The sequence below is a fragment of the Octopus sinensis genome, linkage group LG14 (genome assembly GCF_006345805.1).
Source record: "Octopus sinensis linkage group LG14, ASM634580v1, whole genome shotgun sequence".
In the NCBI taxonomy this organism is placed as follows: domain Eukaryota; kingdom Metazoa; phylum Mollusca; class Cephalopoda; order Octopoda; family Octopodidae; genus Octopus; species Octopus sinensis.
Window position 1 is genome coordinate 19,583,980 of NC_043010.1, and position 22,500 is coordinate 19,606,479.

At 40.8% G+C, this 22,500-nt stretch overlaps 1 protein-coding gene across 3 annotated transcripts in view; it reads left to right on the forward strand.

The window, feature by feature from the left end:
* LOC115219141 (protein MLP1 homolog) overlaps positions 1-22,500 on the forward strand; it is a 197,500-nt gene that overhangs the window by 71,462 nt on the left and 103,538 nt on the right. For all 3 annotated transcript variants that reach the window (XM_036508716.1, XM_029789234.2, XM_029789235.2), the window contains exons 4-8: positions 10,036-10,107; positions 13,869-13,982; positions 14,367-14,492; positions 15,398-15,481; positions 17,552-17,614. In XM_036508716.1, coding sequence (XP_036364609.1) covers positions 10,036-10,107; positions 13,869-13,982; positions 14,367-14,492; positions 15,398-15,481; positions 17,552-17,614 — 459 coding nt within the window. The remainder of the gene's footprint in view (positions 1-10,035; positions 10,108-13,868; positions 13,983-14,366; positions 14,493-15,397; positions 15,482-17,551; positions 17,615-22,500) is intronic.

A 22,500-nucleotide genomic window follows, 5' to 3' on the forward strand; every position in this document is an offset into this window, starting at 1 on the left:
AATGACTGAAACAAGTAAAAAGATAGAAAAATATTTAATGTATATGTGTAAATGGTGTGTATATATAATGTATTTGAATATATGGTGCATGTATATATGATGTGTGTGTGTGTGTGTGTGTGTGTGTGTGTGTGTGTATATATATGTGTGTGAGACACTCTTTATCTTCCTCTGCTTCTCTCTCTCTCTCATTCTCCCCACTACCACCACCACCAATTCTATCACATCTCAATCAGGTTGCATTAATTAACCACTCTTTTACATGCACATACACACACATTATACAGCTCTGTGTTGTTTGCAACGCCATTGACATTCATTAACTCAAGTAGCTCAGTCCACTTGGCTGAAACTAGGTGTCACTCTAAGTAGCAACTGGAGGCTGTAACACTCTGCTGTTTGCAAGGTCAACAAACTCATTATGTAGCCCAGTCCATCTGGCTGAAACTAGTTCTGACACTGTATGTATACAACCACTGTAATTGGCCCTCATGCTCCCCAGGGCCATAGTGAACAGCAGTCCTGGGCAAACTGTGATCTGTGAGACGTTCTGAATTGCTAGCCTTCGTTCACAAGGAAAACATCATCATCATCATTTAATGTCCGCCTTCCATGCTAGCATGGGTTGGATGCTTTGACAGGAGCTGACAGAATCGTTAGCATGCCGGGCAAAATGCTTAGCAGTATTTCATCTGCCATTACGTTCTGAGTTCAAATTCTGCCGAGGTCGACTTTGCCTTTCATCCTTTCAGGATCGATTAAATAAGTACCAGTTATGCACTGGGGTCGATATAATCGACTTAATCCGTCTGTCTGTCCTTGTTTATCCTCTCTGTGTTTAGCCCCTTGTGGGTAGTAAAGAAATAGGTTTGACCTCTGTGTCTGTTTTGGCAGGGTTTTTATGGCTGGATGCCCTTCCTAACACCAACTACTTTGCAGAGTGGACCAAGTGCTTTTCACGTGGCACCAGCAATGGCATGCTCAGGCATGGCTGTGTGGTTATGAAGCTTGCTTCCCAACCACATGGTCCCAGGTTCAGTTCCACTATTATGTGGCACCTTGGGCAAGTGTCTTCTACTATAGCCTTTGGCCTACCAAAGACTTGGTAAGTGAATTTGGTAGATGGAAACTGAAAGAATCCCATCAATAAAAGAGACTAACAGCATAAGTACCAAACTTGAAAAAATAAATACTGTGGTCAGTTCAGTTTACTAAAAATTCTTCTAGACAGTGCTCCAGTATGGCCACAGTGTAATGACTAAAACAAATAAAAGATAAAAGGTTAAAAAAAAAATCCACCAGTCATGCTGCAGGGTGGGTGGGGTCTGGAAGGGAGTATCACTTTACAAGACCGTTTGCCCCCTTTTCTTACTCTCCCTCCTTCATCTGAGCTTATACCACCAATGGAGTGAGGGGAAGGAAGAGGAAGAGGAGGCAGAGTGTCTGTTCGGGTGTGGGAGGCTGTTCAGCTCTGTAAGAAATTACTGCGCATTGAGATTTCTTTGGATGATAATAGATTCAAACCACCCCCACTCCATCACCTACCCCTGCCAACAGGTAGATACTACTTAACAGATGTGGCCTCCTTCCCTCTACATGTGTGTGTGCATCTGAGCTTTAGAATTTCCATTGTGTGTGTGTGTGTGTTATATAAGATGTACATTCCCATGTAGGTGTGTCTAACCGTGTTTGTTAACATAGCTAAATGCGAAAGACATGTAGCTTATACATGACTGTTTTCTCTGCCTCACACACACACACACACAACTGTTTTTTGTTGTCTCATGCACATATGCTCACACATGTGCCTTAAATGATGCATTGCTGAATGGTACATCAGTTATGGTGGGGGTGGTAGTAGGAGTAGTAGCTGTAGACGTTTGACTATATATATATATATATATGTGTGTGTGTGTGTATGTGTGTGTGTATATATATATATGCATGTATATATTTCTACACACTGTAGTTGTAACCAAAAATATTTGTTGTCTTCCTTCCTTCCTACATGTAAAGTAGGCACAGTAAAGTACGCATACACTCGTTGTATAACATAGATACAGAAGACAAAGATTCCATACTTCAGAAACATATGAACAGCCTTCTGCATCTTTGGGTGTATACACACACGTCTACGTATTCACACACACAAGCATCTACCATCTGCCTAAACACGCACACACACACACCAATGTCTACACATACATACGCTATTTACACCCATATCTACATACTCATTCACCTAGATACTTTCTACAGCCATCCCTATACACACACACATCCACATTCAAGTTTACACATATACACATACAATGTACATCCGTGTCTATGCACACACACACACACAATCACACGCACACAGTCAAAATTACATAAACATTCAAAAGCACTTACACACCTACACACACAACCAGAATTACTCACACACACGCACATGCACGCACGCACATCAGACAGGCCAAAACAAGATGTGCGATTGTTAATGTAAGCAGGATTCTGTGCCTTTGACCAAGTTTGGTAAACAACCTTGATCACTCTTCTAGACAGTCTGTGTCTGTTCTGCTATCTGCTGCCACATTCTGTTTATCAAACCATTCTATAGGAAACAGACTCTGCTGTGAAGTGGCTGCTACACCATAATCTATTCAATGGTTGCTGAAGGAATCTGCTTGGGAACAATATGCTTCTGAGTTTGACCTCACTCTGTGACACCTTCAGCTAATGCCAGCCAATGTTTGGTTGGAGGAATTTTATAGACAAACTGTATGGAAGCCTACCACATCATCATCATCATCATCATCGTTTAATGTCTGCTTTCCATGCTGAGATACGAGTTGGATGGTTTGATGGGGAACTGGTGAGCTACAGGGCCGCATGAAGCTATAGTGTTATCTTTGGTGTAGTTCCTGCGGTTGGAAGCCCTTCCTAACACCAACCACTTTACAGAATATAATATTTTGTTTTGGTTGAGTCAGTCTCTTACTACTTTGGGATTCCTCAGTAGGAACACAGGCTCTTCAGGCAAATTCTGACAGGAGGATTGATGCGTTTAACACATTTATATAGTTTTGTAGTCATAGTTAAGGCACATGCTTCAGTGGTTAGAGCGTTGGGTTCATGGTCATGAGGTAATGAGTTTGATTCCCGGACAGGGCTGTGTGTTGTGTTCTTGAGCAAGACATTTTATTTCACATTTCCCCAGTTCACTCAGCTGTAGAAATGAGTTGTGGTGTCATTGGTGCCAAGCTGTATTGGTCCCTTTGCCTTTCCTTTGGATAACTTCAGTGGCATGGAGAGGGGAGGCCGGTATACTTGGGTGACTGCTGGTCTTCCATAAACAACCTTACCCAGACTTGTGCCTCAGAGGGTAACTTTCTACATTTAGTGCATGGTCATTCATGACCAAAAGGATTTTTTTCTTTTTTTGTTAATTATAGAATGTAATAATTAGAAAACTTTAATTATATACACACATACAAATACACACATACACGCACACATACATGCATATATACACACACACACATACATACATACATACATACATACATAATGTGCAAACCCTGTCAATTTCCCTGGGAATCCTGTGCCCCTACAGACTAAACTCAGTAGCAAGAGGGTCATTCAGCCAAAATGAAATATCATTAATCTCTACTATGGTATTGAGTACACATTTTAATGAGATTCCCCATGTGGTGTGTGTGTGTGTGTGTGTGTGTGCACTCGCATACACTCACGTACACAGGTGCACATGTATATGGACAAATATCTTTTCCCACTGTTTCTTGTTGATCGATATCTTGGGGTTGGAATTTGTCAGATGAAGACTATGGAAATCCATCTTGTGTTTTTGGGTGTGAGCTGATGCAAAAGCCTTATTTGTAGTTACTCTGTCAAAGGACCTCATTTGATAGCTGATCTCACCCATTGGATAAACAGAGGTTGATAAATTGAACACCAGACTAGATACTGTGGCTGATATCATTGATTAGAACTGATCATGGTGATGCCCCAGCATGGCCACAGCCCAAAGACTAAAAATGGTGGAGTGAATAAAACATAGAAATAGTCATGTATAGTCTTCTGTTGATCTGTATATAGAATAAAAATATATATAGTGCCTACCCTTCTATAGTATGGCACTATGTATACTGTCTACGACTGTGTAGTAATAGTGTGGCCAATGGGCCATTCATAGAACATTGTGCCAATTCCTTGTATGAGAATGTATTGCATTGCTTATCATTTTGTATGTTGCCTCTGGTGATTGGATGTCAATAACAGAAATGCAGTACGAGTCAGTGAGATGAAGCGCTAAACCATGGATCGATCTGTTAGAAACGGCAGTCAAATCTCCCTCAAGTCACTCCTTGTCATCTCAAAACAGAAGTGACAGGATTGTTTAGATATAAATAGCTATGTTACAAAATTACATTTTATATTCTGATTGCTCGTGTATGAGGTCTGATCAAAAGTAACAAGGACTCTTGCTATAAAAAGGAAACCATAATCCATATGAGTTTGGTATTTAATCTCCTTCAAAGTAATCCCCCTTCTGAAGCCACACACTTAATCCAGAATCTTTTCCATTGATGGAAGCAAGTGTTCCTGGGACTCGTTTCTGGGGTTAGGGAGCAAATATTCCTCATTGTATTCTCTTAGATTTCCTTGACATCGTGTAATCTTGCTAGGGTCTTTCACTGCAAAGACTGAGCCATGGTTTTGTTTAGGACCAGAGCCATAGACCCACGATTCCTCACCTTTTTATGACTACATTATTTACATTTGATGGATATTTGTCCTCGTTTAGTTTGTTGTTAACACAACATTTCAGCTGATATACCCTCCAGCTTTCATCAGGTGTCTTGGGGGAAATTTCGAACTTGGGTTCTCATTCCTAAGGTATTTTTTGATGTTATTATTATTATTCAGGTCACTGCCTGGAATCGAACTCTGAATCTTGGGGTTAGTAGCCCACACTCTTAACCATTACACCATATGCCCGTGGAATGAGAACCCAGAATTGAAATTTCCCAGGTTCTTAGGAATGAGAACCCAGGTTTGAAATTTCCCAGGTTCTTAGGAATGAGAACCCAGGTTCAAAATTTCCCCAAGACACTTGGTGAAGGCTGGAGGGTATCTCAGCCAAAACGTTGTGTTAACAACAAACAAGATGAGGTCAAATATCCATCAAATGTAAATAATTCCTCATCTCTTAAATATAGAACTGTTTATGACTATTTTCTAAAAATATTCATCCTCCTTGACACAATCAATGAGATCCTGCATAGCTGAAATCCAATCTTGTTCTGAAATGACCATACTCTACATACTTTGCTTCCAAGCACTGCAATAAACATCAGAAATGAGCGAGAACTTTTTAAATTTGTGTTTGTGTACAAAAGAGTTCAAGGTCAATCTGGGCCAAGGAGCTTCACTTCGTGTATTTTAGCTGTTACCATAGCAACAGTCCTGATACTTTTTGACCAAACCTCTTACCTCTGCTCATCTTGTCCTCTAATATCTTATATACCTCCATTTGTCTTAACTGAGCTGTTATGCGATATCTCAAAGCAGCTCACTTTATCTTCTACAATAATAACCCAACTTCCTCTCACATTATAATCTCTTAGTAATACATCATCCACCCAAGTTCAACACCCTTATGTCCCATATCTCAGACTCGCTAAGTCATGTCTGTACCCTGGGTTACCATCCTTTACCAATATTGTCTGAATAATAAACCATTTGGTGATTAAGACTCACCCTGATGTATTATCCACCCTGAGTCTGCTCTTAAACACCATTGTCATCCTTCTCAAATGTTGCCCGACTCACAAACCATCTAGTCCTAGATTTTTTGTTGTACACCCTCCATACCCTGACACCCTGATAAATATTTTCTGACTCATAATTGTAACACATGCTCAGTTCTAGATTCTCACGCAAATGTTTGACATATTCAATGTTTATTTAGTGTTAAGGAAACTGGAATGAAGCTATGATTCAGTGAAGTGGGCAGTTGTTTTGGAATATCAACCATGTTTGCTAAGTGATGCCACTTGAATAACTCGGTGCCAAAATTGGGTGCCGAGAAAATTAGTTCAAGTGGTGTTGTTTGTCTGTTGACTTTTTAACATTTCTTCCCCCTCTTTCAGTTCCTGCAGAAATTTTGGCTTCACCATCTTGAGGAAGGATTGAATTCTATGCATTAGCAGCTGCTGCTACTACTACTACTACTACTTACTGTAGCCTAAATAAGAGTCTGTGGTTGAATAACTTTTTTTAAAAACATTTTGGATTTTATTTTATTTTCTCCACTTTGTTTCCTTGGTAACCCACTTATAATGATGGTGAAGGTGGTGGTGGTGCTGATGATGGAGATTATGATGATTTGTGATGATGATCATCATCATCATCGTCATAACCACCATCACTACCACCTTCCCTGTCACCACCACCACCATCTTCGTTATCTTTTATCTTCATCACAAGCACCATAATCTCACCCCTCCTCCTCCACCACCACCACCAGCCTCCAGTCTAATTTAAATGTAATAATATTTTGTTATCAGATTTTCAATAAATATGCAACATTTCATTATTTTCTCTTTTCATCATTGAAACGTTTCTTGTAACTGTTGTTGTTGGTAGTGGTGGTGGTGGTGTAGGTGGTAGTAGTGGTGGCATTGTTGTTAGAGAGCAGGGGTCAAATCTGGTCAGACTCTTTATATCACAATGAACCAATGAAATTGCTTCTATAAGTCATGATCCCCCACACACACGCATACACGAACTACACTCACTCACACACATCTATACTCGTGAATACACACACACACACACACACACCACACACACACACACACACACACACACACACACACACACAAAGTCTAGGAATCTAAGAGAAAATCCACATTGATTTATTGATTGATTTTTTACCATATCTATGTGTGGAAACAGTTTGAATGTTGCTAGACAAAAATGATGATGATGATGATGATGGTAAGAATCGTTTCAACCCTAGGCTCAAGGCCTGAAATTTGTGGGAAGGAGGAGAGTCGATGACATTTATCCCAGTGCCATAACTGGTGTGTATTTCATCGACCCTGAAAGGATTAAAGTCAAAGTCGACCTTGGTGGAATTTGAACTCAGGACATTGCAGCAGATGAAATACTGCTAAGCATTTCACCCGGTATGCTAATGATTCTGCCAGTTCGCCACCTTAACGATAATTATTTTGATAATGAAGTAAAAGAAGGAATGAGATGAAGAGAATATGCAAGTGCAGGTGTCTCTGTGTGGTAAGAAGTTTGCTTCTCAACCATATGGTTCTGGGTTCAGTCCCACTTCATGGTCCCTTGGGCAAGTGTGTTCTACCATAGCCTCAGGCTGACCGAAGCCTTGTCAGTGGATTTGGTAGACAGAAACTGAAAGAAGCCCATCATGAGTGTGTGTGTGTGTGTGTGTGTGTGTGTGTGTGTGTGTGTGTGTGTGTATGCCTTACTCTCTGAGTACATCCCCAGTTACCTCCCTTTTTATAGTCTCCCTCTCTTCACATTAAACTCTCTCCCTCATTTCAACCATCTGTTTGCTAAATTGTTGGAAATTAATGAAAGTCACAAAGTACCATTAATATTTATACCTTGTTATAAACTTTAATAAATAACAAATGATATTTTGGAGGTGGCGGTAGTAGTTGTAGTAGCAACAAACTTCATTTTCGAGTTTGTCTTTAAATTCCTATGTTTGTCACATTGCATTGTGGTCAGTGTTGCTGACAGTGGTGATGATCATGTTGTGGAGTTTGTAGTATGAAAAAAAGAAAGGGGGAGAGAGAGAATGACATGGTAGTGGCGGTGGTGGTGGTGGTGCTGCTGCTGTTGATGTGGTAATGTTGTAGTATAGTAATCAGAACACTCCAAAGTCAAGGGGATGAGATGAGTTGAACTCGATGGGTTCACGTTAAACCATCAATATATTAAAGTGTTAATTAACCCTTGCCCAACTGATCCAATTTGATTGATTTTCATTCCATTTCGCATCCCGCAACAACAAAGGGTTGAGGCCTGTAGCTTAGTGGTTAGGGTGTCGGACTCGTGATGGTAAGATTGTGGTTTCAATTTCTGGATCAGGCGACATGTGTTAATGAGCAAAGCAGTTCATTTCACATTGCTCCAGTCCACTCAGCCAGCAAGAGTGAGAAATCCTGCAATGGACTGACATCCCATCCAGTGGGAAATTTATACGCTTCAAAAGGATCTTTACTTATATCCTTATCAACAACAAAGGGTTAATGTCAAACCGTCACCATAATGAAGTGTTAATAACCCTAATCCAATGGAAGTGGCTTATTGTGATCACATTTTGATAATAATAATAAGCTGATAATATTAAGCAGAGGATCTAATAATATCTCTTACTTTTTTACCTGTTTCAATCATTTGACTGTGGCTATACTGGAGCACCGCCTTTAGTCAAGCAAATTGACCCCAGGACTTATTCTTTGTAATCCTAGTACTTATTCTATCGGTCTATTTTGCCAAACTACTAAGTTACCAGCATTGGTTGTCAAGCAATGTTGGGGGGGGGGACAAACACAGATACACAAACATATACTCACACACACACACACACACATATATACATGATGAGCTTCTTTCAGTTTCCCTCTACCATATCCATTCACAAAGCTTTGGTCTACCAAATCCACTCATGAGGCTTTGGTCGGGCCGAGGCTATAGTAGAAGACACTTGCCAAAGGTGCCACGCAGTGGGACTGAACCCGGAGCCATGTGGTTGGTAAGCAAGCTGCTTACCACAAAGCCACTCCTGTAGTTGTTTCTATCAATTTTTTAATCTTTTATCATTTACTTGTCTCAGTCATTAGACTGTGGCCATACTGGGGCACTGCCTTGAGGAATTTTAGTCGAATAAATCAACCCCAATGCATTTTTTTAACCCTGGTACTTATTCTATTGGACTCTTTTGTTGAACTGCTAAGTTACCTGGATATAAATACACCAACACCGGTTGGCAAGCAGTGGTAGGTGACAAACACACACGCACACATATATGACAGGCTTCTTTCAGTTTCTATCTCAAGTCCATTCACAAGGCTTTGATTGGCCTGAAGCTATAGTAGAAAGCACTTACCCAAGATGCCATGCATTGGGACTGAACCTGGATCCATCTGGTTGGGAAGCAAACTTCTTACCTCACAGCCATTTTAGATAAAGAGCTGAGACCCACTAATTTTGATCCCCAAAACTGTTTTGATGACATCAGATATTATATTAGTTGAAATTTACAGAAAGACAAAGACAGGTGTGTATGAACAACAAGCAGGTGTACTAGTTTGACACTCAGAAAAGTGAGAAAGTTTTTTACATTTCGAGCCTATGCTCTTCAGTAGAAAGGAATAAGAGAAAATAGACAGAGAGAGAATAAAAAACTTGTGACTTCTTTGATATTCCTAATATATTGAACCTTCAGATCCTTAGCAGTGATACTGTCACACCCTTAAAATTAGTGTTACTTTCAAACATATGCAAATATCACATATTGGGCCCCAACATTAAATGATTGCCTTCATTGATGAAAAAATGTAAATGAAAGATGCATTCAATTGGTATGTATTTTCTTGGTCCCAAGAGAATGAAATTTAAACTTCCAGAAGTAGGATTTGAACTCGAGATGCAAAGGGAGATAACTTGTTGCTTCAAGTCAACGTTAAGTTTGACATGTGTCTGTTTTGGCTTAACTCTATCACAGCAAAATTAAATTTCATGTTTATTCCAGTAATGATGTTAAATATCTGCCAAAAATTAGAATTGATATTTTTCGCAAGTCACATTATCTGAACTAAAGGTAGATTGATATATAAAACTACTTTCTGTAGTTATGAAACTCTGAGTTGATAAATTTGATTTCCACTGTAAAAGAATTTCCACTAAAGTCTATTATATGTGTAATGTCTGTGTGGAACAGTTGTAGTCTGAAATGTTCTTGATTTTTGTTTATTTTCTTAGGAAAAAGATAGAAGAATTGAATTAATCCAACACAGAAAAATGAAGAAGCGATTACGAAGATCTTTGGAAAAGGTGAGTTGTATTTTATTCCCTACAGACTTTCAGGTCATTGTGGTCCTTTCATTTGGACTTTTGGCAAGTTACATCTTAGATACCCTGCTCACTTTATCATGACCTTATATCACTACATATCATACATCATCAATCTACCCCACCCCAACACACTGGATGGCTTTTTAACTCACGACTACATCTTCTTCAAAAACAGTTGTCTGAGATGCAAGCACTCTTTCAATATATTGCTCAGCCTGCAAACTCTCGTGCTTCCCTTGCCAAAAGGGTTTTCACCAACTTTGTGAGATCCTTTAATGATCATCTCACCAATTGTTATGACATCAGAAGCCTTTATAATGACACCAGAGGTCTTTGCCTTGCAAGCTACTTGGCAGCTCTGCTGGTGCCATGTAAAAAGCACCAAGTACACTCTAAAATGTGGTTGACATTGGGAAGGGCATCCACCATAGAAACCATGCCAGAACAGACAATTCAGCCCATGCTAGCTTGGAAAACAGATGTTGATTGATGAGGATAATGAATTTAGTATTGTAATCAATAGCTTTCTGTCCTGACACCATTACAGTGCTTATTAATAGAGTTCTCTCTCTCTCTCTGATCAGCACTCTTACACTCACTGTTGCCATCTGCTGTCACTCTCTCTCTCTCTCCTATACAGATAATAACTACTCTTCACTCCTTCCTCTTTTCCATTCACTATACATAGTGTTTAATATGACTGTATGTATATGTGTTTGTGTATTAGCAGAATGTTCTTTCAAATATGAAGGTGTGTGTGACCTAGTTGTAGGATGTGGAGCATGATCAAATGGTCATGGGTCCAATTCTTTGACTTGGAATTACATTTTCTCCTTGAGCAAGGCACTTCATTTCATATTTCACCAGTTTACTGAAAATGGATTCTGGCCAATTGCTGGTGCAGCTCTCCCTTCATGCCATCCAGTTGTTGCTTGATGTTTCAGTCAGTCAGGAATGTCTGTGTTTCCTCCTATCTAAAACAACTAATGAAAGCATGACACAAGCTGTCCGATCACGCCCACCGCAAATGACAGATAAGCTTATACTTTCAATGCGCATTACTACTATTAGTTTCATCATGTCTCTTCAGATAATGCTTAACAATCCAACTTCTTGTTATTTCTTTCAAGATAACATTATAGATAAATGCTTTTGTTTATTTGTTTTACTGTGTTTCAATAGTGAGCTACTCTTGTTCATTGGCTGGTTATGTTGGTGTTGTTTGATTCTTCATCATTTTTTAGGCAACTGCCTCTATATGTTTGTATGTCTTCTGCATCTTCATTTGAGCTCTTCATTATATTTAATGTATGGTTGGAATATTGCAGTAATAAAGTGGAATGCCATGTCTAAGAAATTGCCTGTATTGAGGTCACTACTTGCTATAATCTATACATAAAAATTTCTGAATAGTTTGGTTAAGTCACTATAAATTCCTCTGATAATGGTAATTAAGTCTGGAATATACATTCCAATTATGTTTGGAATTCCACAGAATCCATGGCTTCTGTGCTTACATCAAAGAAATCTGCATTATGCTTTTCCCATCCATATGATATTTATTTTGTATAATTTAATGTGCATGTATATATATTTATATATATTATAATATAATATATAATATATTTTTGAATTCTAACAGCAGTGCATCAGCATGGCCACAGCTCTGAGCTGAAACTAAAATATATATATATATAATATATAATATATGCATATATACATCTATATATGTACATACCTACATATATATGGTGGACTCTCTCATCGAAGACGATGAATGAGGGTTCAGTAATAACCTTAACTCCTAAGCCTTGTGACACCGCATGTGTATCTTCAATAATAAAAAAAAAAAAGCACACATCGTTGCGCCAAACCCCCGGTGCTATTGAGTGAAAATGGTTTACTGAACAACTGGCACTTTGACTTATTTAAAGTGGTCATTGCTTGTGCTGAACAAAGCCCACTCTCTCCACATATATATATATATATATATAATTTATTTATTTGTGTTCTAATTGGGGACCTGCAAGCTGTCATTTGCTAAGTTTATTTATTGAATAAGGGAGACTACTCTCTCTCTCTTATTCCTACTTAAGCACCTCGTACAATTGTAAGAGAAAATAAGTGATGACAATGAACAGAAAATGTGTTCTAGTTGGGTTTCTATATTTCCCTACAGGGATATCGTTAAGATTTCTGTGTGAGTATTTGTGATGAAATGAGATTGCTAATTGTTACTAATTAGACTTGAAATAATATCTAAAGTAAAGCTGAAACGAAAAGGAATAGCATTTTTCTGTTGGAATTTTATGTTACTCCTGTTGGTACCTTAACATGTGAAGCAATGGGGTTATTTCTGGATATTTTCTTCGCTATTTTAGTTTGATATTTCAAGATAGGTTTTCCAGGTTGCAAAGAGTGCAGTAAATTTGGTTGCATTTAAACCGATGCCTTGTCTAGGAACTACCAACTTAAGATATAGGTTCTATTGTTATTTTCTGAAAATCGCACATTGCTAGCCTAGTGCCGAATCTTCTTCGTAATGTTCTTGATTAAGGCAACCCATAAACTATTTCATCATACTCCTATATTCAATAACATTTTGGTTAATTTTGGATATGACAGGCTGCTTATTTAACTGATTTTTCCTGGCAGTTTCCATAAGTTTGGCCCACTTAAGAGTGTGACACTTGCATTTTGCTCTCACTTGGTTGTGATCCGATTTAAATTCTTAATTGTTTTATTAATTTAGTTATTAACAAATATCTTCTTTTCTGTAAATTTATAATTAAAGATTTTCCTATATTTGTATGCGTAGAAACAGTCATTTTTTTTTTTTTATACAAAAATGACGAAAGGTTTTGCTGCTCATTTTTCTTACATTTGTCAAAAAGGGTAGAATACCCATTGACTTTCTGCAATGTTTCCATGCATTGTGCCATTTATGTTTGCTATATTTAATGGTTCCTTAGAAAAACACCAGATTCCTGTTCATTGTTGTATATATTTGTCATATGAAATTGTGTTGCTCTGTTTGCTCAACTTGTTGGATAAATTACTAAGCATACACAGTTAATGGTTTGGAGTTCTTGTTTCTATATTTTATATTGAATCATTGTATTTAAAGTATGGTTGGAATATTGCATTAATAAGGTGGAATGCAATGTCTAAGAAATTGCCTGTATTGAGGTCACTACTCACTATAATCTATGCATTAAAATGTTTGAATAGTTTGGTTAAGTCACTATAAATTCCTCCGATAATGGTATGGAACCTATTGTGAATTAAATCTGGAATATAAATTCCAATTAAGTCTGGAATTCCAGACTTCTGTGCTTACATCGAAGAAATCTTCATTATGCTTTTCCCATCAAATGTCATCAGAAAAAAAAAGATCAGATTTCTTGCTTGCATTTTCATTTCTGTTTTGTGGTCAGTGAAATCTATGACCCTTAACAAAACAAGTTTAATTTTATATGGGTGATATCCAAATATATCAGATTGAATAAATATGTATTGATTTTTTTTTGGGGGGGGGGACTGTAGAAACCAACTTGTAACTGGTATGCTTAAAATAAAAATAATATCGAACTTATTGTATACAATGATCAGGTGCACTACAGCCCTTCAGAAAAAGCAGCCAAAACTGCATGAACAGTACAAACACACACACACACACTCTCTCTCTCTCTCTCTAATCTAGTCTTAATTACAAATTACAACCATGTTATATGTTTCAGTGTGCCAGCACCAATGGAGATGATGATGCTTGTTCTGTTGACTCCGAAGTATCAGTCTCCTCTCTACCCATGGACAATGGTACAGATGAAAACCAGCTGGATATTTGGGATGAGGTACGGACCCCTGATTTTTATTTACATCACCCAGTCACACTGTATCCAGCTTCAAACATGTCAACACTGTCTACATTCACATTTGTGACTCTTCATTCTCTCTCCATCTCTGCCTGACCCTTGCCCCCCCTCCTCTCTTTCTCTCATTCTTCCCTTTCACCTACTTTCCCCCCTGCCACTGATTCTCCCCTTTAACCCCATGTTACATGCTCCACTCCCAAACATAAAAATATCTTCCTTCCATCATTACTCACTATTCCACCTTCCTTCCTTTCTTTCTCTGTCACCATCGTCCCACTCCCCCCTCTCTCTCTGTATATATATATATATATATATAATCTCATATAATACATTTCTAATACATGTTTATCCCTTCCACCACAGTATGCTCGAGAGGAAATAGAACGTAGCTACCGTCAGTTGATGCGTGAACACTTAGAACTGAAAAAGTCTTACACGCTCCTTCAGGCACAAACTTCCAGTGCATTGGACCCAGAACGAGAATTGAAGGTAAGGCACAACACCATCCTGTCACTAATACCACCACCACCCCCACCTCTTGAATTAACCGTGTTGTATGTTTGTGTGTGTGGGGGGCATGTTGTTGTGTATGTGTGCAAGCAGAATGTGTGTGTGCATTGTGCCTCGTGTGGGTGTGTGCATTTAAGTTTGTGGATGCTAACATCAACACAACATCCACCCCAGCATCTCCATTCAACAACATCCACCCCAGCATCTCCACTCAACAACATCCATCCCAGCATCTCCACTCAACAACATCCACCCCAGCATCTCCATTCAACAACATCCACCCCAGCATCTCCATTCAACAACATCCACCCCAGCATCTCCACTCAACAACATCCACCCCAGCATCTCCATTCAACAACATCCACCCCAGCATCTCCACTCAACAACATCCACCCCAGCATCTCCACTCAACAACATCCACCCCAGCATCTCCACTCAACAACATCCACCCGAGCATCTCCACTCAACAACATCCACCCCAGCATCTCCACTCAACAACATCCACCCCAGCATCTCCACTCAACAACATCCACCCCAGCATCTCCACTCAACAACATCCACCCCAGCATCTCCACTCAACAACATCCACCCCAGCATCTCCACTCAACAACATCCACCCCAACATCTCCACTCAACCACATCCATCCCAGCATCTCCACTCAACAACATCCAACCCAGCATCTCCACTCAACAACATCCAACCCAGCATCTCCACTCAACAACATCCACCCCAGCATCTCCACTCAATGACAGCATCCACCCCAACATCTCCACTCAATAACAGCATCCACCCCACCATTTCCATTCAACAGAATCTACCCAATCATCCCTGTTCTGTCAATACCCTACTGCTATTCTACTTGTCTCTCTTCTACTCCTTATAGTTATGTCGTACTCTGGAATCGGATCTCTTCGAAGCTCAGTGTAAAATTGAAGAACTGAAAGCTTTACTACAAACAGATGGTTTGGTAAGTTTTGGTTTGGCACTTTGAGAATTCTTGTAGCTCTGGTCAGACTGTAGCATTGTTGTAAAATGTCGAGCATAATTTAAACTCAATGGTAGAGGTTGGTCGGACATCGAAGAGGGGTGTGTCTAATTGAAGTTGGGTTTGACTGTGGTGAAAGAAAAAAAGGAGCTAGGTTAAAGAAAGGCTGCAAGAAATTCAAGGAATTGTTGTTACTTGGGAGTAAAGGATTTCCTTTTATGGCATGGTGGATGTTGGACAGATCTACAAAATGATAGTTACATATAGGTGCAGGTGTGGCCATGTAGTAAGAAACTTGCTTCTCAACTACGTGGTTCTGTCATCTATTATAGCAATGGTTCCAAACCTAAGGTCTGCAGATCCCTGGTGGTCTGCAAAGGTAGTACTGGGGGTCCATGAACTAAATTCAGAATTTCATATACGTGCTAGTGGAGTGCTAAGAGCACCATCCCAGCATGATCGTTGCCAGAGCAGCTAACCGGCTTCTGTGCCAGTGGCACGTAAAATGCACCATTCAAGTGTGATCGTTACCAGTGTCACGTGAAGAAACATCTGAGCGAGGTCATTGCCAGTGCTGCTGAACTGGCTCCTATGCAGGGGGCATGTATGTAAAAAAACACCATTTGAGCATGGCCGTTGCCAGTAGCCTCTGACTGGCCCTCGTGCCGGTGGCACATAAAAGCACCCACTACATTCTTGGAGTGGTTAGTGTTAGGAAGGGTATCCAACTGTAGAAACTGCCAGATCAAGATTGGAGCCTAGTTCAGCTATCTGGTTCGCCAGTCCTCAGTCAAATCATCCAACCCATGCTAGCATGGAAAGCAGACATTAAACGATGATGATATGCATACATAAGGATAAACATATTAAAAGGGGTCTGTGTGGAAAAGTCATTTAAATAAAAGGGCTGGGAACCACTGTACTATAGCATCAGACTGACCAAAGCCTTGTGAGAGGATTTGATAGATGGAAACTGAAAGAAGCCCAAAGTACAAGTGCTGGTGCTATTTAAAAATTAGAAGTGATGGTGACACATGAAAGGCACCCAGTACACTCTGTAAAGTGGTTGGTGCAGGAAGGGCATTCATCTGTAGAAACTATGCCAAAAGATGTTTTGGTCTGGTATCTTCTCATTTGTGAGGTCAAACATTCTAGGATCTCATCGTAGCGCTTCTTCCCCTATTGTTGTCCAGAGAGTCACTTTTTCTCTGCAAAAGACAATCAGTTTGAGATGTGTTGCACTTGGAAGCAAGATGTGGGTATTGAATGTAGATCTGTAGGCCAACAGTGGAATAAAAATGCAATGAGATTTTGAGTGAAGGCTGATTCTTGGTAACTGTGTTATCATGTAATGATGGTGAAGGATGTACTTAGCTTGGGACATTGAGAGAAGCGCTAGGATGAGATCTCAGGACATTGGGAGGAATGGTAGGATGGGATCTCGGGACATTTGACTTCACAAATGAGGAGATACTGAATCTAAATATATAGCAATTTGTCATTTTTATAGACTTATTCAACTTCTATTTCAGCCAGGGGGTAAAATGACATTTTAATAACAAGTATATGTGATTTAGGGAAGGTTTGACTGCTGTTTCTAACAGATCGAGCAACTGCCTTCAGAGTCCCAATTGTTGGTTCAAGAATCAGATACACAAGTCATAAAGACTTATGAGTGACTTACTTGACCCACAGCAAAACCTAATCCAGAGATACTCAAAGGAGAAGAACTCACGACTCTTCACAAAATTTGAGAATACCACAATATCTCACCTGAGAACAAGCCAACAAGAAAGCCTCAATGACATCTTTCGATTGGCTAGAAATAGCAGACAAATCTTCCTCAAATCATGTCTTACTATTTTTAAGAAGGAAAAAAAACATAGGGCACAATGCACAAGTTGAAGTAGTCTTGTATACAACTTGAATAAAAGGCTTACTGGTCATGGTTGGGGGCTAAATAACAATATTACAATTAATTGCTTTGGAATAGAGTACCAACATCATTTTCGATTCCTGTTTGACAAGTACTACCTCTCTCTCTTCATCCAGGAACCACGGCTACTTGAAGAAAAAGAGACTCTACAATCAGCCAACATTGAAATGCAGAAAAAGGTAAGGTTATGTCTTCTGTCAAGCTGTGCACTGCATCTCTGTGTCACAGCAAGTTTCTTCCACTTTTGTGTGACTCTGTAGCTTTCCTGTGTCACACTTACACACTACACAATGTGTGTGTGTGTGTGTGTCTGCATATAGAAAGGCTGGTGGACAAGTATAGGGATTGTATGTGTTTGTATTACACCGGCACATGTGCCAGGCAAGGCTGGCAACGGCCACGATTGGCACGTAAAAAGCACCAACCGATCGTGGCACGTAAAAAGCACCCACTAGACTCACAGAGTGGTTGGCATTAGGAAGGGCATCCAGCTGTAGTAACACTACCAGATCAGACTGGAGCCTGGTGCAGCCTCCTGGCTTGCCAGACCCTGGTCAAACCGTCCAATGCATGCTAGCATGGAAAACGGACATTAAATGATGATGATGATGATTAGAGTGATACTTCTCTTCACATACAAGTCCACACACACACAGACATACACATACACACACACAGAGGCTGAGGGAGAGAGAGAGCTTTGGATCAAGATGACATGTTTGTAAGGAATGAGTCTAGTTGATTGGCCAGACATTACTGCTACATACTTTGCCGACCTTTTAGCTATGTCTGCTAATAAGATCAATCTTAATAGCATTTCAACTGCGAACATCTGGAATAACAATAATCACAGCAAAGCATCAGCCTGGTTTTTACTGTGTCTAGTAATACTCACACACACACACACACACAGAGGCCTAGATGCAGGCAGGGCTGTGAGGTGAAAAAGTTTGCTTCCCAGCCATGTAATTTCAGGTTCAATCCCACTGTATGTCACCTTGGCCAAGTGTCTTTTACTGTAGCCCTGAGCCAACCAAACCCTCATGAGCAGATTTGGTTGGCTCAGGGCTACAGTAGATTTCTTTACTACCCACAAGGAGCTAAACATAGAGGGGAAAAACAAAGACAGACAAAGGGATTAAGTCGATGACATTGACCCCGAAAGGATGAAAGGCAAAGACCTGAGTTCAAATTCCGCCGAGGTCGACTTTACCTTTCATCCTTACGTGGTCGATTAAATAAAGTACCAGTTACGCACTGGGGTCAATGTCATCGACTTAATCCCTTTGTCTGTCCTTGTTTGTCCCCTCTGTGTTTAGCCCCTTGTGGGCGATAAAAAAATATACTGTAGTCTTGAGCCAACCAAACTCTCATGAACAGATTTGGTAGACAGTATTGAGAATTCTTGATCAGCACTTTTCAGACGATTAAGGTCCCTGTTAGTGTATATGTTTACATTTATGTGTGTTGACTACAGCATTAGAGCATTTTAGCTCTTATTTGTAGCATTGTAGGTGTTTCCTAACACCCTAGTCACATTTAGAGATATTTGTAATTCTCCTTTTTGGTGATACATTGCAAACTGCTGTTTATATTAATTTTACATACATACATATATATATATATATATATTACATACATATATATATATATGTGTGTGTGTGTGTATGTGTGTATATATATATATATATATACACACATACACACACACACACACACACACAAAATTTAGAGGACAGCCTATATGCTAAACATAGATGTCAAATGTGTTCTCACATTCTTCGTGGTAATGCCAATTTGACGTCTGCAAGAAATATGTTGATGTATGTTGTATGCAAGAAATAAGGTGGAGAGGAGGATCTGCTAGGGTCTTCACAGGCAAGGGACACAGGTACAAGATTTTCTGGGCAGGGAACACTGACGGGGTTGGTGGCGTGGGTATAATTATCGCTGAGAAATGGATAGATAGAGTAATTGAGGTAATCAGAGTAAGTGACAGAATACTTAAGATTCGAATAGTGCTTCATAATAGATTAGCAACCATTATATCGGCCTATGCCCCTCAGCCAGGGCTACCCGATGGACAGAAAGACAGTTTCTATGACACCCTACTGCAGACCACCTCATCGACGAACGACAGGGACCTTCTCTTTGTGGCTGGTGATTTCAATGGGCATGTTGGACGACATGCTGGGGGCTTCCATGGCGTACATGGAGGCTACGGTTATGGTTCCCGCAACGAGGAGGGAACCAGGCTGCTGGAGTTCTGCGATGCGAATAGTCTTATGGTCTGCAACACTAACTTCAGGAAACCAACAAGCCACCTGGTCACCTACCGATCGGGCCGGCATACTAGCCAAATCGACTACATCCTTGCCAGAAAAAGGGAAAGATGGCTGCTTAAAAATGCCAAAACCTTCCCAGGCGAAGAATGCACCCCACAACATAGACTGGTAGTTAGTGACTTTAGGATCAGGACTAAGAGGGCGACTAGAAGACGACCAACATGGAGAAGAAGGGTCTGGAAGCTTAAAGCCCCTGCGAATGGACAGAGATTTAGAGATATGTTACTTGAAGCCTTTGACGAAGTGGAAGGGGGTATAGCTACACATGGGGTAGAAGACAACTGGACGTTTCTGAGGGACAACCTGCTGAAAGCCGCTGACCAGATCTGTGGCTGGTGCAAAGTCCCCTTAAGACCCAAAATAACGTGGTGGTGGAACAATATTGTTGACAGGGCTATTAGACAAAAGAAACAGGCTTGGAAGGCCTGGAAAAACGGTGGTAGCAGGGAAGGGTATCAGACTGCCAGAAGGGAAGCTAGGAGACAGGTCTATCTAGCCAGAGGGGAAGCAGATAAGAGAAAATTTGCCAATGTCCTGCGCCGTGAGGATGAAAGACTTGAGGTATTTCGTGTTGCAAGACAGTGTGAGAGAGAATCGTGATGTGGTAGGAGAGAAATGTGTTCGCATGGAGGATGGTTCACTTGCGCTAAATGAGGATGCAAAGAGAGAAGCTTGGAGACGCCACTATGAAAGGTTACTGAATGAGGAAAATGAATGGGATAAAGAGAGTCTGCCGAATGTTGACCCTACAGAGGGACCAGCTATCCGAGTTGATAGTTCCGTGGTAGCTAAGGCAATTAGAAGCATGAAGACAGGGAAAGCCCCAGGCCCATCAGGAATTACTGCAGAGATGCTCAAAATATCTGGCAGTGTCGGCTATAACCTAGTCACCCGTATAGTCAACCAGGTGATACACGAAGGAGTCATACCCAATGACTGGTGCAGCAGCATACTAGTCAACTGCTACAAAGGTAAAGGTGATGCCCTAGATACAAATAATTACAGAGGTATCAAGCTGTTGGATCAAGTAATGAAGGTTACGGAGAGGGTCATAGCCCAACTAATCAGAGAGAGAGTTAGTTTAGATGAGATGCAGTTTGGGTTCGTGCCAGGAAAAAGTACCACTGATGCTATATTCCTGGTAAGGCAGCTGCAGGAGAAATACCTAGCCAAAGATAAGCCCCTGTACCTGGCTTTCGTTGACATGGAGAAAGCTTTTGATAGGGTCCCCCGATCCCTTATCTGGTGGTCAATGAGGAAACTAGGGATAGATGAATGGCTGGTGAGGACTGTGCAAGCCATGTACAGAGATGCCGTAAGTAAGGTTAGGGTTGGCAACATGTACACAGAAGAATTCAAAGTAGAGGTTGGGGTCCACCAGGGTTCAGTACTCAGCCCCCTCCTATTTATCATAGTACTCCAGGCAATTACGGAGGAATTCAAGACAGGCTGTCCCTGGGAGCTCCTCTACGCTGACGACCTTGCTCTTATTGCTGAGTCACTATCAGAACTGGAGGAGAAGTTCCAGGTGTGGAAGGAGGGTTTAGAATCAAGGGGCCTTAGAGTCAACCTAGCTAAAACCAAAGTACTAATAAGTAGAAAGGTAGACAATCCACAAATATCTTCAGGAAGATGGCCCTGCTCGATCTGTAGAAAAGGTGTAGGTAGAAACTCTATAAGATGTACCCAGTGTAAGCTATGGACACATAAGAGGTGCAGCAATGTCAAAGGTAGGCTAACTGGGAAGATAGTTTTTGTATGTGGCAGATGCTCGGGAGCATTAACCTCCGAAAATCTGCAGAAAACAACTTCCGTCACTTTCCAGGGGGAAAAACTAGAAGTAGTTGATAGCTTCCGTTATCTAGGTGACCAAGTCAGTAGTGGGTGGGGTGCGCTGAAAGTGTAACTGCTAGAATAAGAATAGCCTGGGCAAAGTTTAGGGAGCTCTTACCTCTGCTGGTGACTAAAGGCCTCTCGCTCAGAGTAAAAGGCAGACTGTATGATGCGTGTGTACGAACAGCCATGCTACATGGCAGCGAAACATGGGCTGTGACTGCTGAGGACATGCGTAAGCTCGTGAGGAATGAAGCCAGTATGCTCCGATGGATGTGTAATGTCAGTGTACATACTCGACAGAGCGTTAGCACCTTGAGAGAAATGTTGTACCTAAGAAGCATCAGTTGTGGTGTGCAAGAGAGACGATTGCGCTGGTATGGTCATGTGGCGAGAATGGATGAAGATAGGTGTGTGAGAAAGTGCCAATCCCTAGCAGTTGAGGGAACCCGTGGAAGAGGTAGACCCAGGAAAACCTGGGACGAGGTGGTGAAGCACGACCTTCGAACTTTAGGCCTCACTGAGGAAATGACCAGAGACCGAGACCTTTGGAAATATTCTGTACGTGAGAAGACCAGGCAGGACAAGTGAGCCCAGCCCACTTATGAATGCCTTTCCTCCCTTGGACACAAAGACCGGTTGAGGCAAGCGAAGTCGATATAGAACCTCATCCGACGACAGACACCCATCCCAACCCCCCATGCTTGCGAAGACATGTTGGAGCAAGCGAAATCGAAACCGAATTGAACCAGCCAGGATCCCTGGCCTGGTGGTACGTAAAAAGCACTATCCGACTCGGGGCCGTGGCACGTAAAATACTCCAATGCGACCGTACGACAGGCACCCATGCCAACCCCCTTTGCTTGTGAAGACATGTTGGGGCAAGC